General features: G+C 44.4%; 2 protein-coding genes and 1 long non-coding RNA gene across 6 annotated transcripts in view; 2 read left to right on the forward strand and 1 right to left on the reverse strand.

Annotated features, from left to right (window-relative positions):
• The window catches only part of AAGAB (alpha and gamma adaptin binding protein), a 29053-nt gene extending 16003 nt beyond the window's left edge, over positions 1-13050 (reverse strand). Inside the window, exons 1-5 of one of the 3 annotated variants that reach the window (XM_042875950.1) lie at positions 12971-13050; positions 7071-7261; positions 6098-6194; positions 5495-5584; positions 3372-3455 (exon numbers count right to left, since the gene is read on the reverse strand). In XM_042875950.1, coding sequence (XP_042731884.1) covers positions 3372-3455; positions 5495-5584; positions 6098-6194; positions 7071-7261; positions 12971-13043 — 535 coding nt within the window. In that variant the 5' untranslated portion in view covers positions 13044-13050. Of the gene's footprint in view, positions 1-3371; positions 3456-5494; positions 5585-6097; positions 6195-7070; positions 7262-12197; positions 12216-12569; positions 12659-12970 lie in introns of those variants that run through there. The other 2 variants (XM_042875952.1, XM_042875953.1) reach the window with 2 other exon arrangements.
• LOC122182554 lies at positions 1386-11873 on the forward strand. 2 transcript variants are annotated; one of them, XR_006179852.1, is made up of 5 exons: positions 1386-1624; positions 9027-9165; positions 9266-9577; positions 9964-11128; positions 11531-11873. It is a non-coding gene; the product is annotated as an uncharacterized LOC122182554 (long non-coding RNA). The 2 variants fall into 2 exon arrangements; XR_006179851.1 differs by having other exon boundaries at positions 9964-11873.
• Positions 13051-13310: 260 nt separating the features above from the next.
• The window catches only part of IQCH (IQ motif containing H), a 58058-nt gene continuing 52051 nt past the window's right edge, over positions 13311-19317 (forward strand). The window contains exons 1-5 of the mRNA XM_042876096.1: positions 13311-13364; positions 13693-13815; positions 14140-14237; positions 14569-14683; positions 19016-19138. Coding sequence (XP_042732030.1) covers positions 13311-13364; positions 13693-13815; positions 14140-14237; positions 14569-14683; positions 19016-19138 — 513 coding nt within the window. The remainder of the gene's footprint in view (positions 13365-13692; positions 13816-14139; positions 14238-14568; positions 14684-19015; positions 19139-19317) is intronic.

The following is a 19317-nucleotide window of genomic DNA, read 5'->3' on the forward strand; positions in this document are numbered from 1 at the left end:
ATGACTAAGCTCTAGATTCAAATGTTGAGATGATGTAATTTTTAGACGCGGGCCAAATTTTCTTTCCATTTACACAGAATCTTAAAGAGCTGAATGTGTAACTGAAGCCATCAGCTGTCGAGAATACGTGTAAACACGTCTCAGTTGGAGAATTACTGAGACCTCATTTCCTGCTCAATAATCTACGCTGTGCACTTTGGCTAACACGTGTCCTGTGCCAGCCCTCCTCTCCCCCCTGCCCCCCTCCCCTCCCTGCAGGTATTTGTTTCAATTGGCGCCGTGCTGTACAGCTTTACTGCCCTTACAGATCACTTGCCAGAGGTTTGGGGAGAAGTGAATCAGTCTAGCCGAACGAATCGCCTTAAAACGTTCAGTTGCAAGAAATATGAAAGCCCGAAAGTCTGCCAGCTCCATTAACAGGCAATTGAGTGATAAAAGGTTGGGATCTGCAACCCTAAACAAAGCAGCTTCCCAAAGTTTCAGCAAGCTGAGCAAAGAGTTGTCTTATAGGAAAAAGTAAGATCGATCTTCAGCCAATTTCTGAGTCATCTGAAGTCAGATTGGCCTCTGCAGCCCAGAATGTGCTTGGGAGAGAGCATTCCCACATTGGCAGAGGGGTGGATTTGGTGACCTAATCACGTACCCCGCTCCTATCTACAATTTGACTTCATCCCATCCAGGTAAGTGACTGCAGTCCACCCCCACCACAGCCACAGGTAACCTCAGCCTGTGCAACTACAGAATTGTCTAACTGAAAAATACCAGCATCTACAAAGGATCTGCAGAGCGCAGCTGTTGGTTTCTGGATCTGTGGTTAGGGAGGTAGCAGGCACAGCTCTTGGTTCCAGTCACACCCTTGAAAGAAACCTTCCCATAAACTTCTTTTAATGGATGTAGAAGTTATTTCAACTTCTGGGTGCCGTTCAGGAAGCGGGTGACGTCTTACAGAGCGTTCTTACAGAATCAAAGCCAAAAATGATCTCACTCAAATTATTCTAATAGTGGATGGCTCCGTTCTGATGCAGGCTATGTGGGTTCACAGGTGCCATCAATATGGCAAAGCCCCATTGAGCTGTGCTCTGAGCAGGGCTCAGAAATCCACACTGCTTCTTTTGCAGCAAAACGTTTTCCTCTGTCCTTATCTAACATTCTTCCATAGCCTGTCTGAAGCTACCATGACTGACACAAAAAAACAGAATTAAAAGATTGAAACTCCAGAATTGTTTAAGCAATTAAGTTCACATGGCCCCACTGAACCAGGCTAATTCTTTGTGAAGGACACCAGGCTAATGACTGGCCCCTCCCTGGGTAAGTAGCTTCACTTGGGATCACTGCAGCATGTATTTAAGCAGGAAAGCAGCCAAGCAACCCCTCTCAGAAGACAGTAAATTGTTTCTGTTCCTTTTGCTGTAGTCAACCAGATTTCCTGTTGTAGGAACAACTAAGGATAGAACAGCACAGTAGCTTTTGGGTTTTAGGAGTGGGAGAACTGTGAATTGAAGAGATGCTTATGTTCTTCTGCACAAGGAAGTGACCTTCTTCTTAGGTGGAAGAGAGCTCCAGGAACTGGAGAACAGATGACTGCATACCCACCAAAAAGCAAACAGTCTTCAGAGCCTTTCAGGTAAGGCTGCTGGTTTTTGTTTTAGTAGAGACCGTACTGCTTTTTGCACCCACCAAGTATGTACTATTTATTACATGATGCAAAAGTGTTTACAGTTAATTGTAATTAATGCCTTATGAATCAGAATAAGCAAGAACATACTTAATGGGGAGAGAAAACCTGAGAAGGTCGAGACCTTTCTTAGTAAGTGTGCAGCCACACACAGCTTCACAACTTTGGGAAAACTGTGTGCAGGTTTAGGTAGCCTGCTTTAAAATGATATGGCTTTAATGTTCATAGTTTAAAGAAGTCACTTCTGTTCAGCCTATTGAAGTCTCACAGAAGCACCTCAAGGAAGGCAATGCTGTAAGGTTGGCTTTCTGGATGGTGACATTCAACAGTGCTAACAAACCGTTGCTAATAAAAATATCTTCAGTTTTGTATGAAAAGATTTAGGGTGAAGCACGATTCTAAATAGAGAGCAGTTAGAGGTAACTCAGCAGAAAAGCTGAGCTCTTATTTACATAGTGGCCAGCTTCCAGGAGCAGGAGGAAGCTGCAAACAAAAGATATATTACAGGTTGTAAAAAGTTTTATTTTGAGCAAAAATGAGCTCAATCATTTCCCTTTGAAATCACAGATTGGTTGCAACAGCTTCCAAATTTAGCTCACTTCCTGAGGGGTTTGCAGTGCCATAGATCAGCACTGTGTGCTTTCTGTACAGTGGAGATAAAAGCTCTGGATTTTCACAGCTCAGCCTTTACAGAAGGCACCACTGATGGGCAGGAATTTCCCTCAACGTGTGACTAAATTCTGCTCTTCTGTAACGTGACATCTGTTGAATCTGAAGAAATCCATTCTTGTACTAACTAGACTAACTTCATGCCATCTCAAATGAATGCCTCTCTACAACAGTTCTATTAAACTGGAACCAATCTTAGCCTCATTTTCTCATAAAATGAGAAATACTGAGGAGGCCCAAGTTTAGCAGCTCTTAGTTGCTCTGAATCCCAGTAACTGTCTTGCAGTTATAAGAACTAATGAAAACCTCTCAGCACTCAAAATCATCGCACTGTTGAAAGATATAGGAAGGAAGAAACCACAGCAGTGGAAAACTGTACCCAAGGGAGCAGGCAGACCTCAGAAGGGTGGCAGTGAGATGAGTTTGAAAGAAAAAGTATAAGGCCAAGCACTGCAAAAGAGTTTCATCTTCCTACATTTCCTGCTACAGATTGTATAATTAGAGAGGTAATAGAAAGCTTTCAAGAAAATAGAAGTATCTATGCTTATATTAAAACTGGGCTAGCCACAGCATTTCCTTTCCTAATACATCAATCCTTAAGTGATTTTTCCAAAACTGTGGCCCTGCCTTATAACAGGAAGTAAGGCTGTCTGGCTGCTGTGCTATTTTCACAAAGTTCTGCAGTTTATTGCAGTGGGGTTTTCTGTAGGGAAAACAGACCTTCCTGCAGTGCTCTTCATGTGTTTAAATCCTTCAACAGACATTTGAGAGCAAATCTAGAGGAAACAAATACTGAAATGGGGTTACATCTTCACCACTGCCTCCAAGTTTCTCTGTGTACACAGGGACAATAAAGATGGTAACTGAGCAGCCTCCTGTTCATGTAAATATGGGAAGAGCACTTTAGTTCCCTGTGTAATGATGTGGTGCCATTTAGGTGCTTCATTTAAAGCTCTGCTAAAAATACTGAGCCCTCTGGGGTTCACAGCCTTCAGAATTCATGCAGGGAGGGTTGTGTATTACATACCATTCTTCATGACCACATTTGACCAAACGTTGGCATTCAAGGCCTGCACAATTCGTTTCACTCCTGTGGACTCGGGGAAGTCATCTAAATAAAAACAGGAAGACATCTGAGTCCTAAGAGTAAGACCAAAAACCATTACGTGCTTGAGCATAAGGTGAAGCGTGGCTGAATGTCTGTCCTGTCAGACAGGAATGGCAGTAAATGACTTCTCTGATTAGGAAGGATGTATTTCTTGCCTTTGCTTCATGAAAGGCCAAACAAATTTAGACTGATGCCACACCTCTTGGTCTGGGCTTTTTATAAAGTGTGAGCACTCATCCTGTTGTAGAAAGATCTCGATTCTAGGTGGAGTTTTAAGTATTTAGCATTGGGCCTATATGATAAATAACACCAGGAATTTAAATAATAATAAATGACTTTAAGCCACTGCCAAAGGAACTCTTTTACCCCCAAGATCTTTTGGAATGCTGTATGTCATAAACAGATGCTAGAGTTACTTTTCCTTCCTTCAGAAAGTGAAGAACTTCAGATAACCATTGGGAAAGGGGCACTGCTTCATAAAAAAGACAATGATTGTACTACAGCTATCTTCATAACACCTAATTAAAAGCATTCCAGTAATCCTGAAAATTTATGGTGACTTCAAAGACTGGGGAAGGCATAATTTGGACTTCAGCTTACTCAGTGAATAGCTCTGACACTGTTTTACATAAAGTCAGCTTTCCCATTTCCTCAGCTTAGTCAGCTTCCCACGTTTGTGCAAGTCTCACAAAGCAATTAGGAAGAAAAGCCCTTTGGAGAGGAAAATGTGATTGCTTAAAAATCAAACCTGTCTAGGGTGACTCAGGGACAGGTGTAGGATCTGAAACTGCCTCCAGATATTAATTTTAAGCTGTCTAACCCCTTAGATCAAATACTGTCCTCTATGATAGCGCTGTTTAGTTTTATATTGGTCATCACTGAGAGTCTCAGCTACGAGTTCCTGTCCTCAGTACACACATGACAGTGTAGTCATAGCAAGAGCTCCTGTTCATTTGCAGTGAGCTGCCATTAATGCCTTAATTCCTACACAGATACTGCCTCAGTGTTTACTACATCTGTTTTATCTTCTGTAATTCATACAGCATGTTTACAGGGTAAATATGTTACTCAGTACAATGTATTTCCTCTGATGCGTGAGTCACAGCGAACCAACTGCCAGGTTAAAAGTCCAGGACAGAGAATGTATCTGAGCAATCCAAAGATTAACTTCCTGAGTTGTTATTCCCAGTATTTATTACTGCAGTGGTAAATAGCTTGTTCTTTACAACAATTATTCAGCAGGAAAGTAACTTAATGTTATTAATGTTTCCTTTCAAAACACGTTAGACTGAAATAGCCGTGCTCTTGTTGAACTTGAAATGGAGAAAATGTGAGTGCGTTATTCCACTCCTGTGTGGCAATGGAATTGGTTATCTTACCACTGCAGAGCTTAAATGAGATGTAAACACTTGTGTATCACGGAGATGAGATAAGGCCGACGCTGATAAGGCTGTCAGGAAGTGCACAGTCACTTTTCAAGAGCAGAACATCACACTTCTGACTCTGTTTTATGGGTTTTTTCAAGTTGTAGTTACGTGGCCAGGCAAGTGATTCTGAAACTGGCTTACTTCCTGTGTAACAGTGAATGCAATTCAGTGCTCAAACCCTTTTCAGCCCATGGTGTCACCGAATAATGTCTATTCTTGGTATGTGCAGTAGTTTAAGTGCTATTCAAAAGGACAAAGAATTTCCCTCCCTTGGGCATCTATGTGGCTCTGTTTTGAGACTGATTTTAAAATGGAGCACAAATGCTTTTTATGTATCAATACAGTCCTAGGATTAGTGTCTGAGAAGGGATCTGATGTATTTATGTAGGTGCCACATAAACAGCAGCTGTATTTGGGAGGAGACCAGTGGAATGTCTTAGAGGAAATAACCACCTTTTCCTCCTGACTTTATGCAGCTGAGAGTGAGCCTCACCAGCTGGGAGCATTCCATGCTGTTACCATGTAGCACAGCAACAACACAATGCCCCTTGCAATCATTTTGAAGATATTTTGGTGTCTTTTTATTATAGAAATTAAAACAAGTAGCAATCCTACCATCTTCATCTGGTAGTTCCTCAGGGCTCAGTTCCACCAGTTCGAAGCCATGCTTGATGCACCATTCTTGGGCTTTCTGTCTGTTAACACCTAAAATTGGGAAACAAAATGTCTCCTAAGCACACATGCCTGAGATTAACATCAGCAGTTGAACTTCCAGCTAAATTTTATTCCCTCAAGTTGTTTGCTTGTTCTGGATTGTGTGGAGAATGGCGAGGAGGAAATGTGTAGCAGATGTTTGGGTCCTCCAACCACTTCCAATTGGATTCCAAAAGCCTCAAATTGAGCTCTAATTTTTTAAAAAATGACACAATCAAATGGCTTTGCAGTAGGTGCTTCCACAGAAGTGCTAGGCTGCCTTGTTAAGTCATGCTGCCCTGCACACTGGTATACCAGGAATGAGATGTGCAAAGTTCATTTTAAGCAAGCTTGTAAAGTTCTGATTCAGTTTTAATTATTTCTAGCTTAAGACTTTTTAGTTGTGAGCAGAACCTGGCTCTTCTCAATCAAATAAGAAGTCTGTTCTCACTCAGATAATTTAAGAAATGATGGTGCTGCAAGCTTACTGATCCCAAGTCAGTTTTGGGCCTCAAGGTAACATACCATGTTCAGATACTCTGTTACAGACCAGGATCATGACTTCTGGTAGCCAGTCTTCTGTCAGGGGAAGCCATTCAGATACACTATCCAGCCCAGATTTCTACAAGGGAAAAATAAGTTCTTTGGAATACATCCTCAAATACTTCATTTCTTACATTTGTTTTTAATCAATAGCTGTACTCCAGTAGAATGAGGAAACTGATTATAAAAAGCAACCTTATGACTCTTGATTTACTTTAAAGGTGAGTTAAACCTGCTTCCTTGGACCTCCCCTTCATGTTTAATGTTCATTACACAACCTTAATTTACATTAGGAAAGACTTTTGCTTCATGTCAGTCACTGCTGTTCACTGTTAGCAGCTCTCAGGGTTAATGTGCAGCTATTCCAGCTTCCACACTCAAGCTGATGTTGTGGCAGCCAGTGAATTACATTCTGCCCTGGTTTAATGTGAGACAGTGCTGAGCTACCCTAGGTAACTTTGTAGAATGCATGGCATGCATCCTCTCCCATCTGTAGATAAAACCATTCCTTATTTAGATTGGTTTTTGTCTCAATCTTTCAGGCTTCTGCTAAAGCACTGTTTTCACTGCCACCAGCCTTGTAGAAACAATGTCAGGGTACCATGACAGCACCAAGACTTAGAATTGGCTTCCTTGTTCTTGGCTGTTTTCAAACAGCCTTTCTGAACCATCACTGCCTAAGAGCAAAGCTGGAGGTCACAGGCTGGAGGAGGACTGGCCTAACTTAGTGGCCTATTTCCATCCTGAAAAGCCTTGTTTCCAGCAGGAGTGAAACAGCAGAAGGGAAGGAAACGCTCCTGCTGCCATTGGCAGTGGGAATAACTGACCTCTGATCTACTGACCATCAGTAGAACAAAAGGAACAGAGGTCACAAGATTGAGAGAATACTAACTGTAGTCATCACAGCAAGGCAACTGTATCACCCAGATAGAGCAACACGGGGCACAGATCTTACTGTGGAGCTGTCGAAGTACACCACGAACGCCTGCACAGATTCAGCGATGGCTCCTGTGACCAGAGCTGTGTTTGGCACCACACAGAGGTGAATGTCTGCAGAGTAATACTTGTTATCTATCGTCCAGGGGTAAAAGCTCACTCCTCCAGTTGTAGTAGCACCCACACTGAGGTCCTCTCTTCCTGTGATGCCTGCGTGAAAGAAATTGAATGAGAGAAATGATACAAACCAGCGTTGAGGTAATAATTAAACTGGAAAAGCTTGGTACAACACCAATACAGAGCCATCTTCACCTGTTACAACAAAATAAGTTGTTTTCATTAAAAAAATTAAACTCAATTTCTTATTTTATTGTATTATTTATGAGTCTTAGACAAACTCTAGCTTTCAGAAAAAAATATGGTACAGAAGCTCTGTTGAAAGTAAGGTGTTCTGTTGGTTTTTTTTCCCCTCAAACATGTTTTAAAGTGCTAGCCCTGAACTTATTCCCTATAAGCAGGATGGATGGAGCAAATAACTACACTTCATTCCAGCAAACCTTGCGTGTTCATTCAGATGTAAAAAAAAAACCTGTTTGACTGTGACCAGAATCTCAAGGTAACTAATGAGAAAATAAAGCAAGTTACTGGAATTCGGTTGTAATGCCCATTAAATTCCAGGTAGGAGTTCAACAATTAAAATCCAGGGCAGTGCTTGGATAATGCAATCTCTGCACTGCCTGCCCCTCGTGTGCTGGCAGCAGCCTTTGCAGAACACTCACAGTGTGACGGCCACCTGGTGGGGCTGAATTACAGGGAGCAGCAGAGCAACCCAGCCGTACCTTGCTGGAAAGGGCAGAACATCTTGTTCCAGATAAACAATCATGGATATCTTGTAAGTGATTCATGTAATCGCTTGAGTCAGCTGGGGAGCAGAGGAGTTAAAAAATAATACAAAAACCAAATGTTTTCAGAGATTTTAAGGGTTACACCTTAAAGGTACTGAGACAATTCCTGAAGATGCCAGTGCGTGCTGCTCCCCAGATAGACTGAAGTGATCTGTGTCTTAGCAGCTAAAGGCAGGAAAGCTCACTGCCAGGGCTGCCACAGGTAGATTCAGTATTATTATTATTATTATTATTATTATTATTATTTTGGCAGCTAACTGCGGAGCCTGGGCAGGTTAAGCAGTGCCTGAGCTCTGGCACACAGGACAGCACAAAGGAGAGCTGTAAACCAGGTGGATTTGTGGCAGGGAGGAGCATGAAGTGGGGAATTGGAGGGGAAATGTGATCTTGGTGTGACAAATCTTGGAGGAAACCTGTCCAGGCTTCTTACAGAAAAACCCAAGTTTACACCTTGGCTTCTTTCTAGTGTAAGGAAGTTCAGCTTTTTTTTAATTTGGATGACAAATTTTTGGAGCAACTAGGCTGCAATCAGCATTCTGTTCTTGGACAAGGCAGCACCTGGGGGCAGGGACAACACTGCTGAGTTAACACCAAGCAGATCTTGACTCCGAACTTTGTATTTCTGGAGCACAAGCTTGTAAACTTATGTTCACTGACAAATACAGAACAGCTAATGCAAATCAGTAATTTTGAAAGAATTCTGCTGTTCTGCAACTTCTTTATTCACTCTTAGGCAGCACACAGCAGCTCAGTGGCACGTGATGGCAAGGCACCTTACACAGTGCACAGGTTTAATGCGATGCTCTAGTACAATAGAAGCCCTTTGTCAAGTTCCTGCTATGAAACACCAGCTAATTAAGTGCCATGCTCTGCATAATGCAGTTTGGTAGCTGTGGTAAACAGGATTGTATCTCCTATGCTAGGCCAGGAGTTCACTGTCAGTGGGTGTTCAGGCCAATGGAGGCAGCTCCTGCTCAACTCAGCTGAAACTCACAAGTTTGCCAGCTGAAGAGCAGTGGGTTAGCAGGAAAAAAAAGGGCTTGCTTACTCTGATCTGCTTATTTCCATAGGAGAATGGAGGATCCTAGCTGTACCAGTCCCTCCTGGTCGATGCCTCAGGCACAACCACGTTTCCGATGGTTTGTTGCCATGGAATTGCTGACAGTTGGAAAATCAGCAGTAAAACTTTGGGAAAGGGTGTGTGCAAAAGTAAGATTACAGAAAGAGAACGTTTTCCAAAAGACATCAAAAACTGGTGTGAAAGAATTTCTACGCCAATTTTGTAAGTGATTTTTTTTTCTTGTACAAGGGCTTGTAGGCAAACTTAGGCCTCAAAGCACTGCCTGAAGAAGTAGGACATCCCCACTTCCCATCACGTGCTGCTGCTCCTGCATTGGAAGCACTCTTCATCCATCCCACTGTGCCTCTGCCTGCTGCCCTGTACCCAAAGGGATTTTGCCAACCCCAAGAGAAGACATTGCCAGTGAAAATGGACGGTGCACACTGAGCTCCAAGGGTGCAGGAGCTGCCTGCAAGGACTTCATCCAGCTCTCTGGGGCTGGGACAGCACACAGGGATGAACCAATAACTACAGCACTGCCTGAGGGCTTGTGGCAGGAAGGTAATTGCAGGCTGGGGGCTGCGGGGGGGCTTCTCCTCTCCTCCTGCAGGTTTAGACCCATTACTGTGGGGGCTTTGGAGCCTGCCAAATCCTACACCTTGCAGCCCGGGCTGAGTTCACAGGGACACAATTCACATCAGAATGAATCCTAAAATTATATTTGCCACGTTGGGATTCCAGGAGTTTCTTCCCAACACAGCTTGTGTTTCAATGGAAAAAAGCAAATCCAGCCAGAATAGTTTCCTATCTAATTTTAGAGAACATTCATCAGAACAAGCTCCATTATGTTTTATTTGGATACAGAATGAACTTCCACAAAACAAATACGGCAAAGGGAGGTGACTTGTCAAACTTATCTCAGCTGAGTTACTCCTTTTTCATTTCAGGCTTTCCAGCCATCGCAAGCATCAGTGTTTTGCCATCCAAAGGGTCTGGAAAACCACCTCAGCCACAGACAGCAGTGCAGGCAGGCCCACGGGGCTTCCCCATCTCCTCACTCCTCCATGGAGCACAAACAGCTTCCTCAGACAACAGGAATGCAGGCAGACTCCAAATGCATCAGTAATAAGGAACTAAAAACATGCATGGAAAAGTTTGCACTACAGAAGAGCGTGGCTTAGCATCATTAAAGCCATGATCTAAAGCTGAGCATTCTGTAGAGGATCTTGAACAACTGATGCTGGACATGTTACCAAAATTACTTATTGAAACTCCCACCATCTCATCAGTAACGGCTGAATGCTAATTAAGGCAGAGCACAGCTGTGTGCCATGCTCGTGCTTTAAAGCTCTTTGGAGCAGCAGGTGCTTCCCTGGCAGGGTGAGTCACTCCAGGCTCTGGACTCACACTTCTCATTTCAAGGGCTTGCATACAGACTTGGTCTTCTGAGCAGTGGTTTAATTTACAAGGAATAGGACAATGCAGAACTGCAAAACCCAGCTTATCAACTCCTTTTTCAAAAGGACCATGAGAGGTAAGAAACAACCTTCCTGAGAAGTTGAGACAAAGAACCAGACACAGATCACCTCACATCTTACTGCAGTGTTCCCCAGGCTCTAATAACCAACTGACATTAAGTACTTCTAATGTTTTGTGCTTAAGGCCCCTGGACTAGTCTTTTTGTTTTTTTCAGAATCATTGCAATTTCTCTTTTCACCCTTGCCAAAGAGATTTAATACTGATTGCACTTCTTAGCTTGCTTTGGATTGAACGCATGCAGGAGCACAATTCAGTTTTCTACTATGGCCAAGTGCTCCCCATCCTGCCAGCTGGATGTGGTGTGCCAGCCCCACATCGCTCCCATTCTGTGCCTTGAGAGCCACCTGGTGGAACGCAACGTAAGAAATGCTCCCACCAACTAAAGAGAACTCAAATAAGCATCCTGTGAAGAGCCTTGTAATTAGACTGGGAAGCAGCAGCAGATTGCAGGTTTTGCTGACTCCTAGCAGAGAAGCCTCCAAGCAGCTGCTCTGTATGTATAAAACAGGTCTGCCCACAGCAAGTACCTACCAGGGAGATCCAGGAACATGGTGGTGAGAGCAGTGATAAGAGGTAAATTCTTTGTTTTGCACTACAGATTCCAAACCCACAGCCACTACGTGGATCTACCATGCAATATAGTATTTAAGAGTGTATTTAAACATAATTACGGCATATCAAACATCACATTGCTTCAGATGTGTTAACGTAAGGCTCCTGTCCTCAGCACCAAGCTGAGCCACTACCAAGCGATGCCTTCAAGCTGCTGTTTCTGGTTGCACACTGTAGCAGCATTTTGTCCCAACTCACCAGCAGCTCTCAATCAGCTGCAACCAGCCGCTGCCACGTGATCCTCATCTACAAGTCCTTACAAGTTTTGCTGTTTGCTAATGTTCCTGGCTCTGAAACACCTGCTACACAAAGCAGGCATTTTAGGTTCTTCACGTTGTTTCTTTCCACTATGCTTTATTTCAGAAGCATTAAGAACATCTCTAAAAGCAACTCAACAAGAGGCTGCAAAGAGGATTCACGAGACTGTTTTAAAAGCAGAAAATGGTGCAAGCTCAGGCATTCCTAAATGAGTACAACTTGGAGAAAAGATAAAACCTGATGGAAGTTAAGCTTTTAGACTTTCTCAGAGCAGATGGTATTTCCATCAAGCTTTTGGCTTACCTTCCTTTTTCACCTACTTAATTTCACTACGAGAAATAAAAAAAAGCCTATAGGAACTGTGAACAGTTCTTTTCACTATGCTTGCAGCTTCCTTACAAACAAGCAATCAAGAATAAAATTTTACAATTCTTATCAGTCTATCATATCAGCCTAGCTCTTTCATAGAGTAATCTCTGACTGTAGACACGTTGCCACTCTTGTTTGCAAACGTGGCTTAATGAGGTGGAATGGACAAGTTGTTAGAGGGGGAAGGGACCCTTAAAGGTCACTTAGTCCAACTAGTCCAAAGAACAGGGACACCTACAGCTAGATCAGCTTATGGAGAGGCTGCTGCCAGGCCCCCCAGTGCCTTCCCTTCTCCGTGCTGCACAGCCCCCGCTCTCAGCCTGTCCTCATAAGGAGGCGTTCAACCCCTCAGACCATTTCTGTGGCCCTTCTCTGGATGTGCTCCAGCAGGTCCATATCTCACCTGTACAGAGGACTCCACACCTGGATGCAGAACTCCAAGTGAGACCTCACAGCGCAGAGGGACAGGATCACAGAAATGAAACCTCCCCGACCTGCAGGCCGTGCTGTCTGTGATGCAGCGCAGAGCACAGTTGGCTGTTTGGGCTGAGGGCACACTGCTGGCTCACCCAGGTGCCACCCAAGAGCACTGCCAAGCCCTCTTTGCAGGGCCGTGCTCTGTTCACCCCCCACTTATACTGAGACTGGCGGTTGCTACAACCCAGGTGCAAAACCTCGTGTTTGAATTTGATGAACCTCGCGAGGTTCACCTGTGCCCACAGCCCCGGCTCTCTGGATGGCCTCTCATTTCAAGCAGCTGAACCGCCCATCTTACCACGCACATCCAGCGACTTATCGCAGCTCCCTAAAAAGCCATCACGGCAAAACCACCGAGATCCAAACAGCTTCTTCCTGCCATCTCTCCCATTTTAGCTCTAGTTGAACTTTCAAGTTCTCGCTATCAGATTTTACTTTCTCGAGCTGTAAGAAAGGAAGCCGCGTCCCAGGAGCGCAGGGCGGAGCTCCGTACCGACGCACAAAGGGCTGCAGCGCGGCCCTCAGGACCTTCCTGCTCCCGTTTTCCCTCCTGCCGGTAGCGGGATGGTACCGGCGCTCAACACCACCGTCGGCCGACCCACGCCTCCCGCCGCCCGTGTAAAGCCTTACAGCGGAAGCCCCGCGAGGGCTCGCAGCGGGCACACACCCGCGGCCGCCCGCCGCCCGCCTCCCACTCACGCCTGACGAGCTCCTCCGCCGCGAAGCCGCCATCACAGCTGCTCAGCAGCGCGTACGGCCCCGCCGCCGCCATGGCGCCCGCCGCCCGCCGCGCCCCTTCCGCCCGCCGCTACCACCGCGTGGAGCGGGCGGGGACCGAGCGGGGAAACGCCGGCCGAGAGCTGCTGCGGGGAGAGCGGAGAGCGGAGAGCCGCCGGGGGAGGGAGAGCGGGGCCGCGCTCGGGATGGACCGACTGACCGACCGACCGACCTGGCCGCTTCTCCCTGCCCTCCCCCCGCGGTGAGGCTGGTGGTGCGGCCCGGACCGCGCGTCGCGTTGCCATGGGAGCGGGCGGCGGGCATGGCCGGCACTGCGGGGCAGGGAGAGCGGGCGGGAGCCGCGCTGCTGCTGCGGGTGGGTGCCGTGCCGTGTAGTGCCGTGCCATGTAGTGCCTTGCTATGCCATGTTGCTGCGGGTGCTTTGACCCACTGCCGTCCTGATGGTTACTGACAGTGATTCGTTGTTTCAATGATGTTTTTGTTCCCCCCCCAGGTTTCTTCCTGATCAATGGCTTTAAACGTACTGGCATTGTGTTTCTCTCTCACTCGTAAAAGCGCAGAATTAAGGGAGGCTGTGTGTGTTTCTGTGCTGTGTTCAGGAGGCGTTGGTTTGGGTTGAACGCTGCTCTGTAACCGCACGGGCTTGGGGATGGGAATGACCTCTGTCATGACTTGCTTCTTAGGTTCAAGAAGATCTGCACAAGCTTAAAGACAAAGTGAAAAACATCAGCTTGAAAGGAAACGTGGAAGCTGAGGATATCAGCGACCTGGAAACAGCAATTGAAAGAACTGAGTTTGGGCTGAGAGTAAGTAATGTAGGGCAGATCCAGAGGACGGCTCGTCTTTGAGGTCAGCGATCAGAGCCACGGCCGTGTGTGGCTGTCCTGGAGTTCCCTCTGTGACCAGTGAATGCTAGGACTGATCACACACTGTGGTTCAGTGCCATGGCTTCCCTTTGTTGGTGTGCTCAGAATTGATTGCTTTTGCATTTCTTGGCTTTGGCCAAAATCTAATTGAGTCCAACAGAAGCACAAAGCCTAAAACTTTTTGGTCAAGGGAGGATCTAGTTCGCTAAGTTAATGCATCCCTCATACTTTTATAATTGTCCAAACCTTTTTCTCTTCTGGCAGGAACATGCTGAAAGCTTTTTAAGTGCTGTAAGCAGAGAAGTGCTAACTATTTCTGCTACTGACAATGAAGAAATTCGTCCCAAACAGCCCCCTGAATGGTAAGTGAGACATCATTTGCTTCGTGGCAGAGACAAAGGCAGCAAGACAGAAAAACTGCAGCATCAGAATCTTGTGAAGCAGATGGGAATGTTGGCCCAAGTTAGGTTATTTTGGGTCATTTACTATTTGAGTTATATTTTGTATAAGTTAAATCAATACAAAAGTTAATGCTGTCTTACAGCAACCTACTGCTAGCACTTGTGATTTTTTGCTTAACAAGTTTAAACAAGAATGCAGTCTTTTAGATGCAACCAGGTGGGAGCAGCATGCATTTCATAGGTGACATCAAGGTAGGTTTTACAAACCTCACTCTTTCTTCTTTCTAACTAGGTGCCTTCAATGTGGTGCTTCTGAGAACCAGCTGGTTTTACCACCGGTGCCCGTTGAGCCCATGACTGCCCAGGCATGCAGCAGAGCAGCGCTGCGCCTTTCTCCAGGCTCGCAGGTCTGAAATCACAGCTCACTTGTTTCCCAGACTGCACTAAATGGGTGCACTGGCATCTCATAGGTACTGGTTGATCCTATGGCCCTTTTGTTCTGGCTCCACGTGAGTTCAGGGTTTGATAACACAGCATCTGGTGACTGAATGTTACAGACCCTCAGTAAATGAGGGAGCTGAAAGGCAGGAGCCTTCTCCCTGCTTTTCCCTGCTGGCTAAAATCCAGGTTAGGAAGGACTTTGGTATCACTGTGGTGCATCCATTTCCCATGTATGCTGATAAAGAATCCTGAAGCCAGATGTTCATTCTGTTGTAAGGTCCCAGTCCAGCAAATACCATATGCATAGCTGCACTTCTGCAAGCAGTGCCTTTGAAATAAAAGGGATTGTATCCTGGAATAGCATGAGTTTGTGTTATGTGAGACTAAAACTGGTTCTCTGGTTTGGCTTTGTGTAAGAGATATGCAGAGCTGTGGGAACAGTTTTCTTTCTTATACAGGGCAGTCACCTCTGTGTTAAGTTCAGGTTTTCTGCTTGAAGTCCAACGTTTCACTGTCTTCCAAAACTGTAATCCTTGTAACTAATTTAAAGCCTTCTGAAAATGTTTGTATCTGAAGTACTTTTTATTTCAAGATCTGAGTTTTGTTGGGTGAGTTTTCTGGTAGTTTCCTCAAACACATTTTAAAAACGTGTGTAATTAATTGAGTAAAAAATACCTATTGTCACAACTTTGGGCCATTACAATTTAAATTCAAGGGAAGTTTGGTAAGTGGGAGCTTTAAGGAGAGGCGTTCTGTTGTACCAGGAATGACATGGAGTTGTATGGCCAGAATGAGCAGCCTGGCTCTCCTGTTCTTTATAAAAGAAGTCTCGCCATGAAGTAATGTTTTAATGTTACTTAGTCTTGAGGTGATGAAAAAGTGCAGTGAGAGCTCCGGGTTTTATTTCACTTGCTCAAGTTTCTTTGCTCAGTAGAACCATAGAAATGAAATTCTGTGAGATTGTATTGAAAAAGTTGGAAATCTTTTTCTATCCGTTTTATATCTTTGTGTAAGATGTTGCTGTTACCGTTTGGAAAATATTTTCATTTGTAATTGACAAGGAAGATGAACTCTGATGTCTGCTGACTGATGTACTCCTGGCTTTCTCAGTTTCGAATGGAGAACGGTGCTTGGTGGTGTTTTGAGAGCAGAGTGCAGTTGGCCAACACCCAACCCTGTCCTGTAGGAACACATTTATGTTTGAAACACACCAGCAGAGTCCAGCTACTCTGAACGCTCCCCATTATCAGTGGTTTTATAACTCTCTGTGTGCACCAGTGAGCTTAAATTACAGGGGAGCTCATGCTGTATGCTGCCCTGACTTTCTCTTTTCATCTGCTTAGAGATGCACACCCAGTGACACACGAGCTACCCCTCATTTCCCATGATGAAGACAGGGGCAAACAGTGCTGTTCTGCCAGCTGTTCCACATGCCCGTCATGCCAACATAAAAAGCTTCTGTTATCAAATAGTTGTGAAATCCAGCTGGGAAATTACCACCTGCGGTTCCTCACTTCCTGTCTCTGCCTCACTGGCAACTATGAACATTTTTTGGTTTTATTTAAGTGCACTTTTGTGTTTTTTCCACTCAGAATAAAAGCTCTGTGAACAAATAGTTTTCCATTTGCAGGCAGTATTTCTGGTTGTGTAGGCTTGAAGAAATCAACTTCTCGACTCTTGCAGGTTCTGAGAGAAATGAATAATTCACACAGTGATATTTTTGTGCTTTGCAATCTGCAGCAGGTCGTGTGAGAGTAGAAATGGAGCTCAGGTTGTGTTTGTGGCAGTTAGGATAAAATAATGTTGGAGTCACATGAGCACAGATGCAATTTTCACATGGAATACTTGTGAGTGAAATAGCTTGCCCACAGGTGTCAGGATGGGCTTAAAGTTGTTGCTTAGTCACAAGGATGGTATTTCTGAGTGATAGCAGCAACAGGATGGGGCTGGGTGAACCTGGCTCACAGGGGAGTTGTGAAGCACTGTCCCTCCTTTTTTTTTTGCTCACTATGTGCTGTAATTGGGTTTGTTGCGATGATGTTGATGCCTGAGAACCATAAAAGGTGTCTTCCTTCTGCAGTAGTTATAAAGACTCCAAGTGAATATTCTCTCATCTCCAATAGAATTAAAGATGTCAATAAGCGCTGTTTCTAGAAGGCTCTAGAATATGGAAGAGCCACTGATAGACTTGAACAGTGGTTTAGTTACTGGCATACATGCTGTTTCAAAGATGAACATAATGTAAGTCGTTCATTAGGAAGTTAGACTCTATTTGAAATCATGCATGGCTTGAAGCTGCAAAACAGAACTGAGTTTGACCTGGTGGCTTCGCACAACAAAATGCCCTCAGCTCTGAGATGTTTTCTGTGTTGAAGTATAAGAGGGTGTGAATCCTTAGCTGTACTGATCACATCAGCTTGTTTTGTATATTGCTGTGTACACAGTGCTAATAACGGAGCACAGTAGTTCTCAGCATCACAACGTGCTTTGCACTGCTGCTCTCCTCTGTTTCACAAAACACAAAGCTGGCTCAAGGCAGCTTCAATATCAGGCACCGGACAAGGTAGACAGAAGGACCCGTGATAACCCTGCAGCTGTAGGGTTGCCCATTGCCATACACATACACTGCCAGCCTATGCAGTGACCTTTATTGGTGTGTTATTGTTATTTTGTTTGAGTTCTGCTTTTTAGATTAAGCGTTTCCATTCTTGTTACACTGAGTGGAATCTGCCACTCCGGTGCTGATCGCTGCACTGCCTGACTGGGGAATTTGCATGGTGAACCATCTCCTGTTTTAATTGAGAAGATACTCAGATTTTCCCAATTCTTGTTTAATAGCACAAGCAGTTTCCTTTCCATACAGTAGTGTTATAGCAATAAAATAAATACCACAAAATCACTGATGAGGTGCAAATTGAACTTTCTGTCTCTGTGCAGCCATGTGGGTAAAAGAGTAATTGGCTTGGATAATAACTTTTGTTCTTACAAATCCAGATCTGAAGGAGTGTCTCATTGATACATCTGCTTGTAATTACTATCAAAATAAGGGAATATATTGTGCAGATAAAGAAATTTACCAGGTTTTCGTGCTTACACAAAGTAATGCAATTCCTTCATAGCTCAAACGTACCTCCAACAATTCTTGCACTTCTCGTGGCACATTTTGTTTGTCAGCAAATGCAATTTTCATAAATTCCTTTATTACGATTACACAACAGAAGTATCAGCAGAGAGTTCTCCTCTATAAATATCCTCAGTTGGATTTCACACAGTAAGAGGGCTTTTTGCATTCCCATATCCGTGCTCTGGGATCTGGATCCACTGCAAAGCAGTGGCAGGGCTCCAGCTGCTCTCAGTAACTGTGCTGTGCTGACATGCCTGGTGCCCCATTCCTCCCTGCCACCTCAGGACTCTTCCCTCTTTGGCACTGGTCAGTAAATAAACCCTGCTGGGTGCAGAGACTGCTCAAGAAGCAATAAAAGCATTGGGAGGTATCACTGCAATTAGCATAGATGTAAATGAAAGCACATGCGTTATCATGAACTGAAATGTTTTCACCTCGAGACACTTTCAGAGTAGAAGAATAAATGATGCCTCCTCTGGGTTTTATAGGATGTGTGCTTCAGGTCAGGACTCCATGTTGGGTCTCTGTCTATTTCTGTGTATTTCTGGTTTGCTGCATGCATTGCACCCCCTTGACTAGTTCACCAGTTTGTTTTGTCAGCCTGAGATGCAAAATCAATGAGAAAGGTGATCTGAGATTCACCTGAGACATCATTCAGGGAAGGAAATATCCATGTCAGCATAATATAAGATGTGACTTTAGCTCTTCCTCTCTAACAGGATAATTTGTATTAATATTCATAATAGCAAGGTGGGAATTTTTTCTGAAAATGTTATTTGCTTTGGTTGTGTTTCCTAACTTGTAAGTATTAAATCGTCTGTTGTAGCACAGGTAAACTGAATGTAGAACTGACCCCAAGTCAGTGAAACAGGATTGTCTTTTGCACTTAAAACGTTACTCAAAGATGTGCAAATCTGGGACTTTCAGAACACTGCAGTGAAATTAATTGAACAAATTTGGGATATGTGTTTGATGCCTCTCTAGGCTGTTTGTCCAATCAGCACACACTTTTGCACTGTTTGCCCAGCTCTGAGGGGATAGTGAGATAACAGCGTTCTTTTTAGTCAGCATTTTGCACATTTTGCATCATTTTGTACCATCAGTCAATCCCTGAATACTTATGGCCGACTGTTTTAAGACCATGCACGTTCCATGTTTCCATTACATGTTTCAGAAGCAGCTGGAAATGGATATGAAGCTTATGCTTGACCCAGAAAACATCAGTAAGAAAGCTGTTTTGAAACAACAGAGCTATGAGACCAGGCTGCCACGTATAACTAAGAAAAAACCTGCTCCTGTAAGTAACTTCTGTTGTCCTGTGGACTTGCACACGTTGGCTGCTCACCAGTAAAGTTAATACAGATCAGACCTTAACTGAAAAACTATTTACGTTGTAAGGGAAAGTACCTCATAGTTTTCTGTTTGTTGACATTCATGTGTAACAAAGCAATCTGAGTGACAACACTGGGGAAAACA

This window comes from Lagopus leucura, unplaced genomic scaffold (genome assembly GCF_019238085.1).
Source record: "Lagopus leucura isolate 7727_CA_CO unplaced genomic scaffold, USGS_WTPT01 Super-Scaffold_100015, whole genome shotgun sequence".
Lineage (NCBI taxonomy): Eukaryota > Metazoa > Chordata > Aves > Galliformes > Phasianidae > Lagopus > Lagopus leucura.